The sequence below is a fragment of the Ictalurus punctatus genome, chromosome 9, assembly GCF_001660625.3.
Source record: "Ictalurus punctatus breed USDA103 chromosome 9, Coco_2.0, whole genome shotgun sequence".
NCBI classification, from domain to species: Eukaryota; Metazoa; Chordata; class Actinopteri; order Siluriformes; family Ictaluridae; genus Ictalurus; species Ictalurus punctatus.
The window spans coordinates 10,896,597-10,915,603 of record NC_030424.2 but is presented as its reverse complement, the minus strand read 5'-3'; the positions used below and the strand labels follow the sequence as shown (position 1 = coordinate 10,915,603).

The 19,007-nt window shown below is 38.0% G+C and overlaps 1 protein-coding gene across 3 annotated transcripts in view; it reads left to right on the top strand.

Moving 5' to 3' along the window:
- LOC108270250 (disintegrin and metalloproteinase domain-containing protein 12) overlaps positions 1 to 19,007 on the top strand; it is a 171,953-nt gene that overhangs the window by 98,741 nt on the left and 54,205 nt on the right. For all 3 annotated transcript variants that reach the window (XM_017476732.3, XM_017476733.3, XM_053682469.1), the window contains exons 6-11: positions 141 to 327; positions 4,208 to 4,273; positions 5,139 to 5,210; positions 7,630 to 7,799; positions 7,991 to 8,075; positions 12,232 to 12,380. In XM_017476732.3, coding sequence (XP_017332221.1) covers positions 141 to 327; positions 4,208 to 4,273; positions 5,139 to 5,210; positions 7,630 to 7,799; positions 7,991 to 8,075; positions 12,232 to 12,380 — 729 coding nt within the window. The remainder of the gene's footprint in view (positions 1 to 140; positions 328 to 4,207; positions 4,274 to 5,138; positions 5,211 to 7,629; positions 7,800 to 7,990; positions 8,076 to 12,231; positions 12,381 to 19,007) is intronic.

Below are 19,007 nucleotides of genomic sequence, written 5' to 3'. Positions count from 1 at the left end.
CCACGTCTGGGTTATATGTGGTCCCTGTGAGATCCCATTTTGTACCAAAATCTCCATATAAGTGTGATTACAACATAAGGTCAGCATTGTTATATTAGCCCTTATTTCTTAATATTGTTTAATGTATGCTTGATCCACAGGGGGTTCATCTTACTTACAAATGAGCTGTTCATGGTGGAGCCTGCTTTTGAGCAAGAGAACGGTACACACTTATTTTACAGAGGAGAACATTTACAATTCCCTTCTGGAACCTGTGGTCATGGGCACAACATGTCCACCATCAACCAAGGGAATGTCCGGGAACTGTTACAGACCTTCAACACCAGGGTCAGAAGAATTCTCTCTCTTTTTTTTTTTTTTCCATCTATTTCATCTATAACATAAATTCTCTCCAAATCTTTCACCAGCAATTATTAATTATGAAAATAAGTACAGTACATAAGTTTAAATACGCCTTGCAGCATCTGCAAAATGTTAATAATTAAAAAAAAGAGGTAGCATAAAACAATTGCATTTTGTTTTTGTTGTTTATTTAGTTCTGCACTGAATAAGCTATTTCACATAACAGATTTTTACATAAAGTCCACAAGACTATACAACAATAACTGAATTTACACAGTAAAATTTTACATACCCCTGATTCTTAATACTGTGTGTCATTACCTGGATCATCAACCTCTGTTTTTATGTTTTGTGATAGTTGTTCATGAGTCCCTTGTTTCTCCTGAGCAGTTAAACTGCCCACTGTTCTTCAGAAAAATCCTCCAGGTCCTGCACATTCTTTACTTTTCACATATTTGACCCCTTTCCAACAGTGACTATATGATGTAGAGGTCCATCTTTTCACACTGAGGATAACTGAGGGACTCGTACACAACTATCACAAAAGGTGCATATATTCACTGATGCTCAAGAAAGCAACACGATACATTACAGATAATACTAATTGCTACTTTAAATCTGTAATCTGATTACTGCATGTAAAAAGTCATCAGATTACTAATTACTTTCACATTACTTTCAGAACCTATCAAACCTACAAAAATACACTACTAAGTGAAACATATTTCTTTCAGTAATTTTAGCACGTGCCAATGTATGACATGATCAGAAAAAGTTGGATTTATCATAAAACATGCCTTGGGTGTTGGCACTGTGTGTAGGACTACCAGACCGATAAAATATATAACTTTTCTAACTAGGCTCGTTTGGTGTCCCTAGGCAAGGGGAGGCACAACTAAGCTATTGTATGGGTTGCAAAGTACATTATCTTCCCTTATGCTCTGCTCATATCATGTTAAAATATACTGGAAGCCATATAGACATTTACACACTTTGTTTTCCTGCTCAGCATCAGAGGATGTTAGTGTTTCATTTTCAACCCCTTTAATGAATGTTTTTTATGTATATCCAGTTTTCCTCACACTGATTGTGTGAGCTAGCGTTTGGCAGAATTGAGAGCTGTCAGTCAGCCAATAAGACACGAGTATTTCCACATATTTTCCTGTAAACCCTGTCTGATTGGCCTCGCCTCTGTTCACTGAAGATATAACGTTACAGGCAGTCTTCTTTTTCTGATGTTCAGTTATGTAGTGACAAACCACTCCAAGTGGAGAATTATTTGGGGTTAAAGATAAAATCTTCGGGGCAAAACGTGATTTATTTTAAAAATGCATAACACTTAATATTGTTTTCTTAAGAATAAATTAGTAATGCAAGTAAGGGAATTTTATTGACATCAGAAAATGTAATCAAATTACATAAATTTCAAATGTAATGTATTACATTACTGCATTATCAGAAAACATAAAAAGATTACAGTAACGCGTTACTTTTTACTAACATCCAACTCTGGTTGTGAAAGTAGAAGAGTTTTCACTTGGTAGGGAGCAAGACTGTTTCATATGGAAGCCATTACTACTGTTAATGTTACCCTGTGCCACCTTAAAATGATGGCATGATGAGGCAAGATAACAGTCTATAGTAGAGTTCATGGCTGTGGCTGGTGGATGAGATTTTTTTTAGAGCGATATTGCCACAAATACGGAGATCTGTGTTTGTTATTTTTTTGTTGTAGCAATTAATACATATAAATATGGAAATAAGTACAATTCCAGTACTGGAAATGTGGTAATGGTAGTACATTACAGGGTATTTTAAAGGGACGCTCCATTGGTGAATGGGGTGCAGTGCTTTCTAACTGGATGTTTGGGTGCTGGGTATTGAAATTATTCTACACTGTTGAGTGAAAACAGGAAAATGATACAAAATTATGAATTCTGTTATAATTCTGACACTATACGATACAATACTGTGCAACAGAATACTACATACCATGATAAATACTATATTCAATTAAATTAGTTTTATGTCCAGAATGCTCCTTTAACATTCCAAGCACATTCACTTTCAAGTCTTTTCACGGTGCATTATAGCAGTGGTTCCCCACCTGGGGGTCCAGATTCACAGAGGGGGTGCGTGATGTCATTTGCTTTAAGGTCAAACATGCATAAAATGTTCCACTATAATTTAATTGTAAAATGAATACATTTTAAAATGTTTTAAAAATCATATGCTTGCAATGCAAAGGCCAATCAAAAAAAAATAATAATAAAGGCAGAGAAACTTAATTCCGCAAAAATTATTCCCCGGCAATTCCCCGAAAAAAGATTTGTGCACGTCATTGACCGTGCTCAGTCAGTTTTAGCTAGCAGCTCATTTTTCCTGCAGTCTGAGCATCACTGTTATGAATGAAACCACATGTCTAAGAAACATAGAAGTGCTGATGACTCAAAATCAAAAAGGAAAGTAAGGCTATATCTCGAGAGTTATCTTAACTTCAGTTTTATTGAAGGACAGGACAGGACTCAGGCAGAATGCGTCATTTGTGATGAGAAGCTAGCTAATGACAGCATGAAGCCAAGCATTGCCCAGTAAAAAAACTTTTGGAAGATCTTAGTATCACCCTGACAACTGTTGTTGAAGTTGGAAACTTCAATAAGGCTCTCCTTACTAACAAGAGACTGTTTGCCCAGCTGTGTGAGGATGAAGCGCATCAAACACTGCTGTTACACACTGAGGTATGCTGGTTGTCGCGTGGACAAGTGCTTGTGTTTTTTATGGAACTACAGCAAAAAAATAAAGGAATTCTTGCAAGATCACAATCGACCGCTGTGCAAACAGCTGACTGATGCGTTTTGGATCAAAACGGCATACCTAGCAGATACATTCTCTCGCTACAGTGAGACAAACAAGCAGATGCAGGGTCCTGAATCAAACGTCATGCAGTGCAAAGATGCTCTCGACGCTTTTGTGTGGAAACTGTAGAGTACAGAGTTGGGAAAATGTCAAAAGTGGAGCTACAACAATTTCCACTGCTGATGAAACAGTTTGGTGGCATTGTGCCTGCACCTTTACGCACTGAGTAAAGGTGCAGGCACAATGAATGTGCTTCGGGAGGAAATTAAATCCTGTTTTGCTGATGTTGACAAATACTTATCAAAGGAATCGTGGGTGATGGACCCTTACATTTGCAGTCTCGAGGACATGGAATATCTAGGCTGTAAAGATGAGCTTGCTAACCTTCAAGCCAATTCTGTGTCAAAGAAATATTTCCAAGAGAACGGATACAAAAAGTTTTGGACTGTCAAAGGACACGCTGTTGCACCCAGACTGGCCAAACACACAGCTATAAGAGTTATTCTACCCTTCAGCACTACTTGTACATTAAAAACAAAAGCCCATAACAGGCTTGAGTTTCCATCAAGTAAAAAAGGTTGGGAACCACTGCGTTATAGCATGTTCTTTACAACAGTGCATCCTGATGCTGAAATCCTATACTCTGGTGCTTAAGCCATGCTTAAATCTATGGCAGTACATTGAACACTAAAGCAAATCATTCACATCCTGGATTATTTACATGGTATAAACTTCCATATGTCTTCATTTAGCTTGTATGCAGGGGTGGACAAATTAGTAGCCCAGGCCTTCCAGGACAAATGGATTTCATGTCTCGGCAATTCATTTTATTTAATTTGTAGTTGACTGGTGCACAAGTAGGTTTAACACCTTGAGAAAGAAAACAAACATCCCACTGACTTTTTGCCAAAAGTATTTGGGTTTTTTTTTCTCGTTTTTTGGAAACATGATGTGTACAAAGAGTAACGTGTTTTCCTAACTGTCTCTTTTCACGTTTTCTTTCTTGCAGCATAAAAGAGATGCACAGAAGACCACCAAATATGTGGAGCTCATTATTGTGGCAGACAACAGGGAGGTATGTTTTTCCAGGTTAGCCGTAATGTCCGTGGACAACAGATGGCAGTCACCCGTTGCCAGGGTGTTTGAGCCCATAACCCATCTAGGGTTAAAGGATAGGCCATGGATTTACAGGCCATAACACGGAACACAGTGAAGGTCTAGTTGTTGTTTTGGCTTGCTCCAAAATCAGGTCAGAGTGGGGGTTTACACAGGAAGTGGAATAACATTTCCTAGTGGCCAGGCAGGAAACAGGAAGTAGAGTGCTGGTCAAAAATGGCCATCAGCTGTAAAGGAAATGATGATTATCAACAGTGTGTGTGTGTGTGTAAGAGAGAGAGAGAGGGAGAAGTGTTCCTGCTTTCAATATTAACATTTACTTTAACAGTAATTGAAAAACAATTCATATATATGCTTGTTAAAAAGTTTTGATGACTTTCCTACTGAGCAACTGAAGCAATTATTTGAATTGTACATTATTATTTAAATTGTGCCTTTTTTTTTATTTCCTCCTCAGAGTACTTCTCATGACAGTATTGCAGATCTTCTTACTACACATGCACACTTTCACTTGTTTGTAAAGTTGTGTGTAAGCTGAGGAAAAATGTAGATTTAGACAATCAATAATCAAGATGAAATTGAATAACAAGATTTTTACCCCTTTTTAACTTTTTCTTGCATATGATTTTATGGAAGAAAAAAAACAAAATGAACTAATTGCAAATATAGTTAGGAGATTTTTTTTTTCCCCTGAACAATTTTTAAATGTTTCTATTGATCCATTCATTCAGTTAACCTGAAAAGCAAAAGCATGTTCTGCGGTTTTCTCATGATGTCATGATGCTTCTATCGAAGTTTTGATGCATCCCTCTCTCTTTCTCCAGTATCATAAACATGGAAAAGATGTAGAGAAGGTGAAGCAGAGGATGGCAGAGATTGCTAATTATGTGGACAAGGTATGATGCACATCACAGGAAACAAATAGCTGACTTGCAGATATACACTATATGGCCTAATATACAATATGAGGACACCTGACCATTACACACATATGTGAACCTTTGCCAACTGTTACCACAGTGTTGTAATCACACAATTGTATAGAATGTCTTTGTGTCCTGTAGTATTGCATTTTCCCTTCACTGGAACTAAGAGACCCAAACTTGTTCCAGTATGACAATGCCCTTGTGCACAAAGCAAGTTTCAGGTAGACATGGTTTGCCAAGGTTGGTGTGGAAGAACTTGAGTCCTGACCTCAACCCCACTGTACAGCTTTGGGATAAATTGGAATGCCAGCTGCACCCCAGATCTTCTCACTTGACATCAGTACCTGACCTCAATAATGCTCTTGTTCGTGAATGAGCTCAAATCCCCACAGCCACGTGTCAAAATCTAGTGGAAAGCCTTCTCAAAAGAGTGGAGGTTATTATAACAGTAACTTCATGTTAATGCCCATAGTGTTGGATTGGGCACATACTATATGGGTGTGATGGGCAGGTGTCCACATGCTTTTGGTCATGGTGTAGATAGGAGACAGAATATTTTTAGATTGCCATGTAGATGAACCGCTTGGCTTGGTGTGTAGATGGATGTGCTTGTGTAATCAGAGATAAGTATGTATAGTGAGGATTTTAAAGTGAAACAGTCACATTTAAAATGTCTCACTAGTACAAATAACCTGGAAAGTATGCAGAACAAATATATATATATATATATATATATATATATATATATATATATATATATATATATATATATATATATATATTTTTTTTTTTTTTTTTTTTTTTTTTTGGGGGGGGTGGGGGGGTGGGGGTTTGTTTTTTTTTTTTTTTATTATTATTATGATTTAAGGCAGGACCTATGCACAAGTCTATTATGTAGCTTAGAGGGCCATAGTGCTCATTTGTTTTTACATGGGCCTCTTTTTATAGACACTCCCCAAACCCATTCACTCCACCCCCATCTCAGTTTGTTTGGAAAGAAAAAACAAAGCTGAAACTTCTAAGCACCCTGTGTAGCAAGATAACTCTACTGTGAGCAAAAAAAAAACATGTTGCGCTTCGAACAAACTTAACAACATGAAACACAGTAAATCTAGATTAAACTCCTGTGCAGATAATGCTAACAATGCTAATACCAGAGCTTAAAAGCTCATGAGAGCTCATTACACAGAAAAACAGGACAGTGACAATACACTTGACCATTCTTATAAATCATTATGAGCTGAATTCCACGTATTTATAGTGTTATAACTTGGCTTTCAAGCAGTTAAATGGCCAAGTGTGCAGCTAACAATGTTAACACTAGAGCTAAAAAAGCTCATGAGAGCTCATTATGAAAGAAAAACGGGACAGCTAAGGCACTCTTGACTGTTCTTATAAATCAGCATGAGCCGAATTTCATGCATTTATAGTGTTATAACTTAGCTGTCAAGCTCCTGAATAGCTGAACATGCTAACGCTATTTGAACTCGAGCCGCTAGGTTCTAGGGGCCGAGCTTTGTGTACAAGGGTAGGAATGAGGGTTAGGCTAAAACAAATGAGGAGTACAAAAACAAATCATTCAGATGTTGTCATTCTCTACTTACTTACTATGTTTGCAGATGTAATTGTGACTAATTCTGACCAAACATGGCTAATGCAGTTTTAATACTCAAGTTGGACTAGGGTGACCACACGTCCTCTTTTTCCCGGACATGTCCTCTTTTTCGGACCTTAAAAAAGGCATCTGGCCGGGATTTCCACATTTGAGAAAATGTTTTGGATTCGGCTTTAATTTCATTATGATGTGCTTGTGGTCTAATACTGCATCATGTGAGCGCACGTTTGCATTGCTTTAAGGCTTCCCTGTAATTCCCACCTTCTCGCACACCAATTGGTCAATTATAAAAGACCTGCAACATCTATTGGCCAAATTCCTGCCTCTGAACCATTAGCCTCCTCTCAGCAAACGTGCAAAGGCGAAGCGCCGTTGTGTATGCCGTCAAACAGTTGCCTGACAATAGCAGCAAATGCCAGCTGTCCTCAGTCGAAACAATGCCCATGGCAATATAAGGCCATTTTTAATTTCATGTTATCACATTGTTCATATACATAGTCATTCAAATGTGTAAATGATGGCAGAACTTACACTCATGGCAGCTGATATTTAATTTTATTCCATGGACATTCAGAAGAATGTAGAAAAAAATTTAAAACGTGGGCAGAGTGAAACCAATTTTAGGAACTTAAGTGCTACTTAGAGAGTTGTGTGAGAGTTGTGCACGAAGCTGATAACTACATGCAGGTAATTTACGTAATCTGAATGGGGAGCAGGAAAATCATCTTTTGAACATGGCAAAATGTACATACTGGAAGTTTGTGTGTGTTTCAGTTTTACAGGGTTCTAAATATCAGGGTAGCACTGGTGGGACTGGAGGTTTGGAGCGACTCTGATAAATGTTCAGTGACACAGGACCCATTTACCACACTGCACGAGTTTCTAGACTGGAGAAAACTCAAACTGCTACCTCTCAGACCTCATGACAATGCTCAGCTTATCAGGTACACTTACACCAATCATAAAAACACATCTGTGCCACCTATATGTCAGTATCGTACAGAGAGTTTTGTACTCATCATGCCACACACACACATATGTGCATCATACATGCATAGTGTACATACTTTATTATAAAATTCCTAATAGAATGCTGTCTATAATAATGTGTGTGATTTCTGCATTTGTGTTTCAGCGGTGTGTATTTCCAGGGTACCACCATTGGCATGGCCCCCATCATGAGCATGTGTACTGCAGAGCAGTCTGGAGGAATCGTCATGGTGAATATTTCTGACAGATCTGTGCTGTAAAAGACATGAACTAAGTTAATTCTGAAATATTTTTGACGTGCTTCGTGATTCCAGTGCTAATCTAAGCAGAGGTTGATATTACTAGTGCAGTTACAATGGCATTTATTAACAAGGGGGAAAGAATCTATCTGCAACCTAAAACATGAAGTATAAGCTTTGTTTGTCACTTTTTGAATGATGTTCAATATTATCATTATCATATTAATGAGAAATCCAACATAGCGGAGACAGCAAATGTTGTACTCAAGTTCCAGAATGCAAAACAGGTATACAACACAGTTGAATTGTTACAGCAGAGACTTGGTTCAGAAGTTGTGATCTTTGAGATGATGAGCACATTGGTATTGATGGTGGTATTCGCATGAATGTTAAAGCATTGGAAGCTGTTTTGTTTGCGCAGATAGTACAGATGAGGATGTGTGAGAGCTGGACAGACTAAAGGACTAAAGCACTGCTGCATCACTTTCTTAAGGTAGAGATGAAGCGAAGTCTAAATGCCCCTGGCACTATCAGCAGGGAGCTGAATAGCATCCTGGGTCCATCCGTCTATCTATCCACTCATTTTCCATACCGCTTATCCTACGCAGGGAGCCTAGAGCTTATCCCAGGGAACTCAGGGCACAATCGTACACACAATCACACACCATTTCACACACTACGGATAATATAGAAAAGTCAAACACCCTACAACGCATGTCTTTGGACTGGGGGAGGAAATCGGAGTATCCGGAGAAAACCCCCAAAACACAGCGAGAACATGCACAAAGGGTGGAGGCGGAATTCAAACCCCCAACCCCAGAGGTGTGATGCAAGTGAGCTAACCACTGAGCCACCGTGCCCCCTGGCATTCAGGTTTCCTCCCACTGAGTACATTTGAAAGTCATTCAGGGTGGATTTTTCCTTTGCTCCATATGTACGTAAATGTTATGACTTGCTAAAATCATTTACCTTTTAGCTATAACTAACATCACTCTATCATAACACATATGATGAATCTAGTTTGGTTCAACATTTCAGGTGTTATTAGTTTAAAAAAAAAAAAGATTAATGTCTGATTTACTGAAACAGTTATTAGTTAGCGTTCTAGCTAATACCAACATTACCCAAGTTTCCATTTTATACACTTATGGTATACACATGTATAAAATGGAAACTGAAAGTAAGATATGTCACATTTTTGACCATTAATTCTTTTTTTGTTTTTGGTTTTGCGTCTTAATATGTTGTTCTGCTCACACATTTCCTAAAAGATTTTTCTGCTTGTGCAGAAAATCCGACTGCTGTATTATTTCGAGAACATGATATTGAAACACTTAAACCAAATCCATAATTTTCCTTCTTGATTATTGCTATGGTTCTTGCGTATTTAAGCTATTTTACTAGCAGGCTTCTACTGTTCACTTAATTTACAAAATCTGTCATTCATTCAGCATTTAGTGGCATTTATCTCAATGGGTTAGGAAGGCGATTGTGAGAGTAAGTTGATTCTCTGCAGGACACGAACAGCTTAATGCACATGGACAAAAATTGTCTTATTGAAATCCAATTGAAATTAAAAAAAAAAAGGTTCTTCAAAACACATTTTCTCCTTCTTTAATGGTTTATTCATGAGTTCACATAAATGTCCCACATTTAGAAACACTTGTTCTTTTTGTGTAACATTTTTTTTCCTCATAAGATTGGCTCTATTATGCTGCCTTGGGCTGTAGTGAGTTGTGCTAGGTGAACCACATGTGATTTTGACTTGTAATGAATCTAATTAAGTGGAACACTGTAGGAGCTCCCCAAGGTCCTTTAGCAGCACCTACATTCTCTTCACCCCTCAGCAGTCGCCTGTCAATCCAGAAAAATCATCTGTCGTTGCAAGCGGGAGCTAAATACCACACATTTACATTTTTATTAACCCAGATAAATCACTTGCACTCCAGGAATATGTCCCATTTCGGGTGTGGCAAAAGTTCCTGTCTTTTAAATTCACTGGAGTCTCTTTGGGGAGAAGTGATTAGGAGTATGTGATAATTAAAAAACTGCAGCTGTCTGCTGTGATAAATGGTGCTTATTATTTGACTTGGTGGTTTCAGCAGATCAGCCACCTGTGAAGAAAGAGAGAGATTGAGAGTTTTTTTTTTTCTTTGGTTGGTTCGAGGTTTTCCATAGATGTGTTCCTTCCATCGCCATGCTCTGTTTTTAATAGGCTGTTTGACTTTCACTGTTGAAACATATATATTCAAAGGATTCAAAAGATCTTGCATGGTGGCTGTAAAATCCAAAGACATTCTACATAAATGTGTGTCTCCAATTTTGTGGCAAAAGTTTGGGGAATACCCACATACTGTATGAGTGGTCAGTTGTCCACATACTTTTGGCTACAGTGGTGCTTGAAAGTTTGTAAACCCTTTAGAATGTTCTATATATCTTCATAAATATGACCTAAAACAGCATCAGATATTCACACAAGTCCTAAAAGTAGATAACGAGAACCCAATTTAACAAATGAGACAAAAATATTATACTTGGTCATTTATTTATTGAGGGAAATGATCCAATATTACATATCTGTGAGTTACAAAAGTATGTGAATCTTTGCTTTCAGTATCTGGTGCGACCCCCTTGCACAACAATAACTACAACTAAACAGTTCCAGTAACTATTGATCAGTTCTACATCGGCTTGGAGGAGTTTTAACCAATTCCTCAGTACAGAACTGCTTCAACTCTGGGATGTTGGTGGGTTTCCTCACATGAACTGCTTGCTTTAGTTCCTTCCACAACATCTCTATTGGATTAAAGTCAGGACTTTGACTTGGCCATTCCAAAACATTAACTTTATTCTTCTTTAACTATTCTTTAGTAGAATGACTTGCTGCATGGCCCACTTTCTTTTAAGATTCAGTTCATGGACAGATGTCCTGACAGTTCTATTTTGGTCTCATCAATGCACAAATTTTTTTTTTCCAATAGCCTCCTGGCTTGTCCACATGCTCTTTAGCAAGTGCAGACAGACAGCAATGTTCTTTTTGGAGAGCAGTGGATTTCTCCTTGCAACCCTGCCATGCACACCATTGTTGTTCAATGTTCTCCTGATGGTGGACTCAAACATTAACATGAGGCAATGTGAGAGTGGCCTTTAGTTGCTTAGAAGTTACTCTGGGTTCATTTTGGCTTCGTGGACTATTACATGTCTTGTTCTTGGAGCGATCTTTGTTGGTGGATCACTCCTGGGGAGGGTAACAGTGGTCTTGAATTTCCTCCATTTGTACACAATCTGTCTGACTGTGGATTGGTGAATCCAAACTCTTTAGAGATGGTTTTGTAACCTTTTCCAACTCGATGAGCATCAACAACTATTTTCTGAGGTCCTCAGAAATCTCCTTTGTTCATACCATGATACACTTCCACAAACATGTGTTGTGAAGATCAGACTTTGATAGATCCCTGTTCTTTAAATAAAACATGATGCTCACACAAACATGATTGTTATCCCATTGTTGGAAAACACCTCCCTGTAATTTCACATTTAAATTAATCTGCTAATTCTAGATGTTCACATACTTTTGAAACTCACAGATGTAATATTGGATAATTTTCCTCAATTGACCAAGTATAATATTTTTGTCTCATTTGTTTAATAAGGTTCTCTTTATCTACTTTTACGACTTGTGTGAAAATCTAATGATGTTTAGGTCATATTTACACAGAAATATAGATAATTCTAAAGGGTTCACAAACTTTCAAGCACGACTGCATATAGTGTATTTATGATTTTTTAGAAATAATAAAAACAATGACAGGTGCACGTACAGTAAGAAGAAAAGTAGATGTGGAAGTATTGATCTCAGCTTCTCAGCCATGCACATAAAGGAAAGGGAATCAGAAAAAAAAAATTAACTTAAATAGGAATTAATGCATTTATCCCATTGGTACATTTTATTCATGCTTTGATTTTTTAAAAAATATATATATTATTCATCCTATACATTAAATTGTCCAGACAATACATATACATACACCCTAAGCATGATTAATTCCTAAAACCAAAATACCTCAAAAACTATTAAATATTTTATTGGTTTCATATAAATCTCTTCAGTTCAGTTATGTTGTTTCATGTTTTTCACTCCATCCAGGATCACTCAGACAATCCACTGGGAGCGGCCGTAACCTTAGCTCACGAATTAGGCCACAACTTTGGAATGAACCACGACACTCCAGAGCGGGGGTGTGGCTGTGGGATGACAGTGGAACGTGGAGGCTGTATCATGACACCATCCACAGGGTGAGTTGCCTAAATGCAAGCTGCATAAATGTCACCACAGTTCAAGTTCTAGGTCATTATCAGGTTAGCCTTCAATAATAAATGACTATAATATTAATAATATTTAAAATTAATAATATATAAAAATATAATATTAATTATAATTGTGAATGCCTAGGGCGTAAGCTCCCAAATGCAGAAGCTGCTTGTTTGGTACTGTTTTGTTTCCTTAATGTTCTTTTTTTATGTGCTGTCCTTATGTAATGTAACCTACAGAGATCAAATTAGCTAGTTAAGTGCAGGACTGTGCTATGTGTGTAGTTCAGGAGGCAATGAAATTCTAAACTAGTAATGCTTTTGCCAGGTCTACAGTTTTATCAGATTTACTGATTTTGTTTTGAAATTGTCTATTCATTGATACATTTCTATCAATCTTACATTTAAACCAGTATGTCTTCCACAACGCTAACCCATGGTTAATAACCCTAACTGTAAGACGAGCACACACACAGTGTGCTTCTGCATCTATGTATGTCTAAATCCCATCAGTCTTCAGAGAAACTTGGTGGGTAAAATCTCACAGGCTCAAAAACAGGGTGGAAACTCAGGAGAAAAAAATCTGTTTTCTTCACGGCATCTGGAAAGTGGTGATAACACTGTTGCCAGGAGTGACGGTTAATGTGACTAGAGACTGGCATGAGTAAACATCAGGTTGATAAGGTGAAGACACCTCAAAATGGGAGAGTTCTCTCTTCAGACTGATGCCAATTTGCTCTTATCAGATGATGAGTACAAAACACATCTACCTGTCGTTTGGGGAATGATTTTGCTGACTTTCAGAGAAGAGAGACGTGCGTTTTCTCCACAGGGCTTAAGGATACCAGACGACACTGGCATGCTTAATGCACACTAAATGATCCCACATCTGAGCCAGAGAAGATCATGGGATATCCAGTACATAAAAATATTATAATTATACTTAGGCTGAAACACCGTTACACTGACTATTAAGGCATCTCTAGTCAATCAGGAGGTTTACATGGACAACAATAATCCGATATTAACCCCATTAAGACAATACTCTGATTAAGATACTAGCATGTAAACAGTGATTATTGATGACCTTAATCATCAATACTAAAGTCATACTCGAAGTAAACACAAAACGAATTAAGACGTGATGTATTCCTGTTTTAGTTGCATTATGGAGGTGCATTATAGACATGCAAACACCTTAATCACACTATTAACGTTGTGTGGGAGTTTTCACGGCATTTTGTGACAGGACACGTCACAAACAAGAGAGCACGGCTGCGTCCGAAACCACGTACTTACTTATTCGCGTACTATATAATAGGTGAGATGTGTATTTCGGCTACTATATAGTAGCTAAGTATATGGCTTCGGACGCAGCCCATGGCTTCAAGCAGTCGTCTATTTGCACGTACAGCATGACCAATAATTAATTGCACTTGAAGCTTTCGTAAAATTTTATATAAAAACACCCAAAACTGTATACGGTACCATAACGAAGATGAACTGATATGTGAACTTCTGGAGGGAACGTTGGACAGCATGACGTGGGGATGTAATGACGTGTGCTGTTAATCGGGATGAACAACATGAAAGAAATATTCTAAAAGCGACTCATGTAAACACATTAATCAGAATATTGTCTTATTCAGAATAAGGTCGAAAATTTGATTATTGCTGTCCATGTAAACGTAGTCAATGAAACTGTGTTTCTATGCCAAATTGTGGGATTTGACTATTATAAGAGGATGTACATTAATTACTACTACACCATGATAAATATTTAACATCTTTGATATTTGATAACATCTGTACAACTAGAGCAGTGTTTCTCAATCCTCATCCTGAAGTATCACAATATGCACATTTTAATGTTCATCCTTGTTTAAGCTTGGTAATGAGTTGAAAACCAACCAAAATATGTAGTCAGTGGTACTCCAGGACTAAGATTGAAGAATGCCTACACCAAGTTCCCAAAAAACATAGTCACTAACTATTGCAACACATCTTGCAATTCTTTGGTAATGTTAACATAATAGCTATTAATCAACCACATGGGACAAAATAAGACTTCTATCTATTTATTCATTCATCTTCAGTAACCACTTTATCCTAGTCAGGGTCACAGTGGATTTGGAGTCTATCCTGGGAACACTGGGCGCAAGGGTGGAGAATTCATGCCAGTCCATCACACGGCATCATGCAGAAGCATGCATCTTGGACAGTGGGAGGAGACCAGAGAACGCAGAAAAAACCCATGTGGACATGAGGAGAACATGCACAGAAATCGACAGAGTCAAACCTAAGGGTCCTGGAGCAGTGAGACAGCAATGTTATTTATTGTGGCACCATGCCACCCTCTACAGTGCTGTGAAAAATATTTCAGTTTTCTTCTGTTTTTGTGTATATCTCATACTGAATAGTTTTAGATCTTCAAACGAAATATAACATACAACAAAGGCAACCTGAGTAAACACACAATACAGTTTTTATTTATTTATTTATTTATTTTATTGAACCAAAAATAGTTAACCATCACCTATCACCCATGTAAAAAAAAAAAAAAACGAATTGCCCCTTTAAACTTAAAACTAGTTGTGCCACCTTTAGCAGCAATAATTGCAACCAAACGCTTCCGATAACTGGAGATCAGTCTTTCACAGCACTGTGGTGGAATTTTGGCCCACTTTTCTTTTCTTAAACTGCCCGTTTAAGGTCCTGTCACAGCATCTCAGTTGGTTTAAGTCAGGACTTTGACTAGGCACTCCAAAACTTTAATTTTGCTTTTTTTAAGCCATTCAGAGGTGGACTTACTTCTATGCTTTGGATTATTGTCTTGCTGCATAATCCATTTGCCCTTCAGTTTCAGTTTACGGACTGAAGACCGGACATTCTCCTTTAGGATTTTCTGGTACAGAGCAGAATTCATGTTTTCCTCAATTATTGCAAGTTGCCCAGGCCCTGAAGCAGTAAAGCATCCCCACACCATCACACCCCACCACCATGCTTGATTGCTTGATCGTAGGTATGATGTTCTTTTTGTGGAATTCTGTGTTTAGTTTACGCCAGATGTAACGGGACCCCTGTCTGCCAAACAGTTCCACTTTTACCTTAATGTTCTTCTGGGTTAGCAGTGGTTTTCACATCGCCACTCTTCCATGGATGCCATTTTTGCCCAGTGTCTTTCTGATAGTGTAGTCATGAACAGTGACCTTTATTAATAGGTTATGGTTTGGGTTAGGGTTTGATCTGCACTTATATAGCGTTTTTTAACCTTCGCAGTTCACAAACACACTCACACACCAATGGTAGCAGAGCTGCCATGCAAGGCGCTAACTTGCCATTGGGAGCAACTTGGGGTTCAGTGTCTTGCCCAAGGATACTTCGGCATGTGGAGTCATGTGGGCCAGGAATCGAACCTCCAACCCTACGATTAGTTGACAACCTGCTCTACCACAGCCACCCCTGTCAATTTGGTCTGACAAACATATTTCTGAACAATTATCAAAAATGCATTAAAAAAATTCTATTTACAAGGTGTTTAGCAAGCCTCTAAAGGAGATGGGCTTTAATCAATCCGTAGAACATATAAATTAGATAAATTATTAAAAAAGAAAGCCACAGTAAGCTCACAGAGCTACTGATATCCATCTTGATGGATAACTGCTGTGGGCAGAACCCTGGAACATGAACAGGCGCACTCCGACCAATGAGAGGACAGTTTACTCACACGTGACTTGCATAAATGCATGGTAAGCTTTAAAATGTTGCCACATGAAAGCGAAACGAGCCCAGGAGAAAATGCAACAGTGTAACAATTTAGAGAACAAGATCTTCAGATCTGAAAATACCCTGAAAGTAAATTATGCATTTTTCTAAAAATCAAACAGTTTGCTTTATTTAATTTTCAAAGTACGGCAGCAAAACAAAATACTAAGACAACTACATGTCATTTTACAAGGAATACGCTAATGCAGGATGAATTTAAATTGACATCCACGGTTTGTGCAACTGGCAGAAGCGTAATTTCTGTATGCCAGTGACATCCAAGAGTGTTAGTTTCTCATGGCTGGACTTGTTTGCAGCAGATGTGCTGTCATCCTCAGCCAGAACACACTGACATGTATTTCACTGCATATAAATGTAGAATTATATGTGATATAAGTGGACACATTCTGTGCACCAGTTATTGATGTAATTTTAACATCAACTCTGGAAAGATCTAGTTGGTTGCCTTATAATTCATATTAAGGCCGGGTGTTAGTCTAAGAGGAGCGAGAGCAGCAGTCACTCTTTAACTTTCAGCTGTGACCAATTCACAAGCTCTCGGCTACACGTTCCTTATCTCTCAGTGTGGTGTTTGTGTTGGACCTGCGACTCACTGCTGGAGTGCAGCCACAACAAAGAGAGCAAGCCCATTCTCCTATTATATACTCATAGAACAACATGGAAGCATGCCAAAAGGAAAGCAGGCACTCTAGGGGCCCTCAGTGAATGTAAAATAGAAGGTGAATGTGAAGTCCCTCAAACAGGGGAGTCAATGAAATTTGCCTTTTTACTTTATAAACAGGATAAAAAAGGAGTGTGCCATCATTCTTTAGCCTCGTTGCTTTTTCTGTGCAGATTTTTCACCTTTGAAACCCTTCAACCCTGGAATGCATAAACTCTTTGCTACACTCCAGCGTCTCACTTGAAAGTGAGGGTTGTATTTTTATGAAAGTAGTCATCAGTGCACTGGTCTGTCACTTCATCACCTTCCAAAATACACTCACATGCAAGGATGCAGTATCTCGATGTGTGAAAAGTAGCCTGTTATATGGTGGAATGGTGTGATGTTGTCACATTGGTGGACACAGGGATTTTGAACAAGATTAGTTTCATACATTTATGGCATTTGGCAGACACCCTTATCCGAGCGACTTACATTTATCTCATTTATACAATTGAGCATTTGAGGGTTAAGGACCTTGCTCAAAGGTGCAGCAGTGGCAGCTTGGTAGTGTTACTGAATTCATACAGGTTGCTGTTTATTGTACACTGATTGTATGTATTTATTGAATAGCTAATTCATTAAAGTTGTTTGCGCCACAGTGTTGAATTCTGATTGGTTGTTAATTTGTTGGTACACTCTTAGAAAAAGTTCTTCAAGGGTTCTTTAAGGTATTATTAAGTGTTCTTAGCTTCCAAACAAAAAAGGCTTTTTCAGAGGGACAACCAAAGAACCCTTAAGGTTCTACATTTTCAATCAAGGTATACACTGATCAGTCAGAACATTGAAACCACCTGTCTAATATTGTGTAGGTCCCCCTTGTGCCAACAAAACAGCTCTGACCCATCAAAGCATGGACTCCACAAGGCAGCCTTTTTACCTAACTGTAAGTGTATCTGAAACCAAGAGGTTAGCAGAAGATTCTTTAAGTACTGCAAGTTTCAAGGTGGGGCCTCCATGGATTGGACTTGTTTGTTCAGCACATCTCAAAGATACATTATTGAATTGAGATCTGGGGAAGTTGTAGGCCAAGTCAACAACTTGAACCCTTTGTCATGTTCCTTGAAACATTCTTGAACATTTTTGTTGTGTGGCAGGGCACATTATCCTGCTGAAAGAGGCCACTACCATTAGGGAATACCGTTGTCTTGAAGGGGTGTACTTGTTCTGCAGCATAGTAACATGCACATGAATGCCAGGTCCAGTCTTCATGCTTTGTAACAATCAGAGGTAAAGTTTCTCATGCCCTGTCAAAGTTTTCAGAATAGACTGTTTTGAGCTTTGTGGTTTATCAGTAAAATGACAACTGTGGGGTTTAGAGCTGCTCCAACTAATCGATAATAATCGATTATGAAAATTGTTGTCAATGAATCTCATTATCGATTAATTGGTCTGCGCGTGGCACGGGGGAGATTTACTCATTACATTACTTCTGTTCCGAAAACACACTTCGGAGAGTAAATACTAAAGTTGTGTCCCAAATGACGTAGTATACACTTACACTATGCACTCTGCACTACCTTCTAGTGCAGTGTTTCTCAACCTGGGGTATGCGGACCCGTAGTGGTCTGGTCAGTGGTGTAACTGCAGGGGGTCCGTAGGAAAGTTTTTAAAATGTTTAAATAATATTGTGTATATTTTTTTTGTTAAATGTATAAAAACATATTCAAATGAGATGTTTCAAAATTAATCAATTTGGTTATTCGCAAATGTCACGTTAGAGGTTAGCTGAGCTGACGATCGTTCATTGATGGATTTATTTTATTTACAAATTAAATGATAATTTGCAAAAACCTATGAGTGGTAGACAAGTTCAAGTGTTGCATTGATGGATAAAATAAACAAAACATAATTCAGAGAGTCAAATTAAATGTCACACCAACAATAAAAATAAATAAATAAAATAAAATAAAAAAAATTAAATCTTGAAATGTTTTGATTCAATTTTAATGTTAATATTATTAATGTTAAATATTAATTAAAAGTAAAGCAACATATAGAAATGACTGTTTGATATATATAGCCTATAATTGTTGTGGAGTGAGGGGGTCCTTGTGGATTGTTCGAAATATGCTATGGGTCCAAAGCTCACAAAAGGTTGAGAACCACTGGTCTAGGGTATGAAT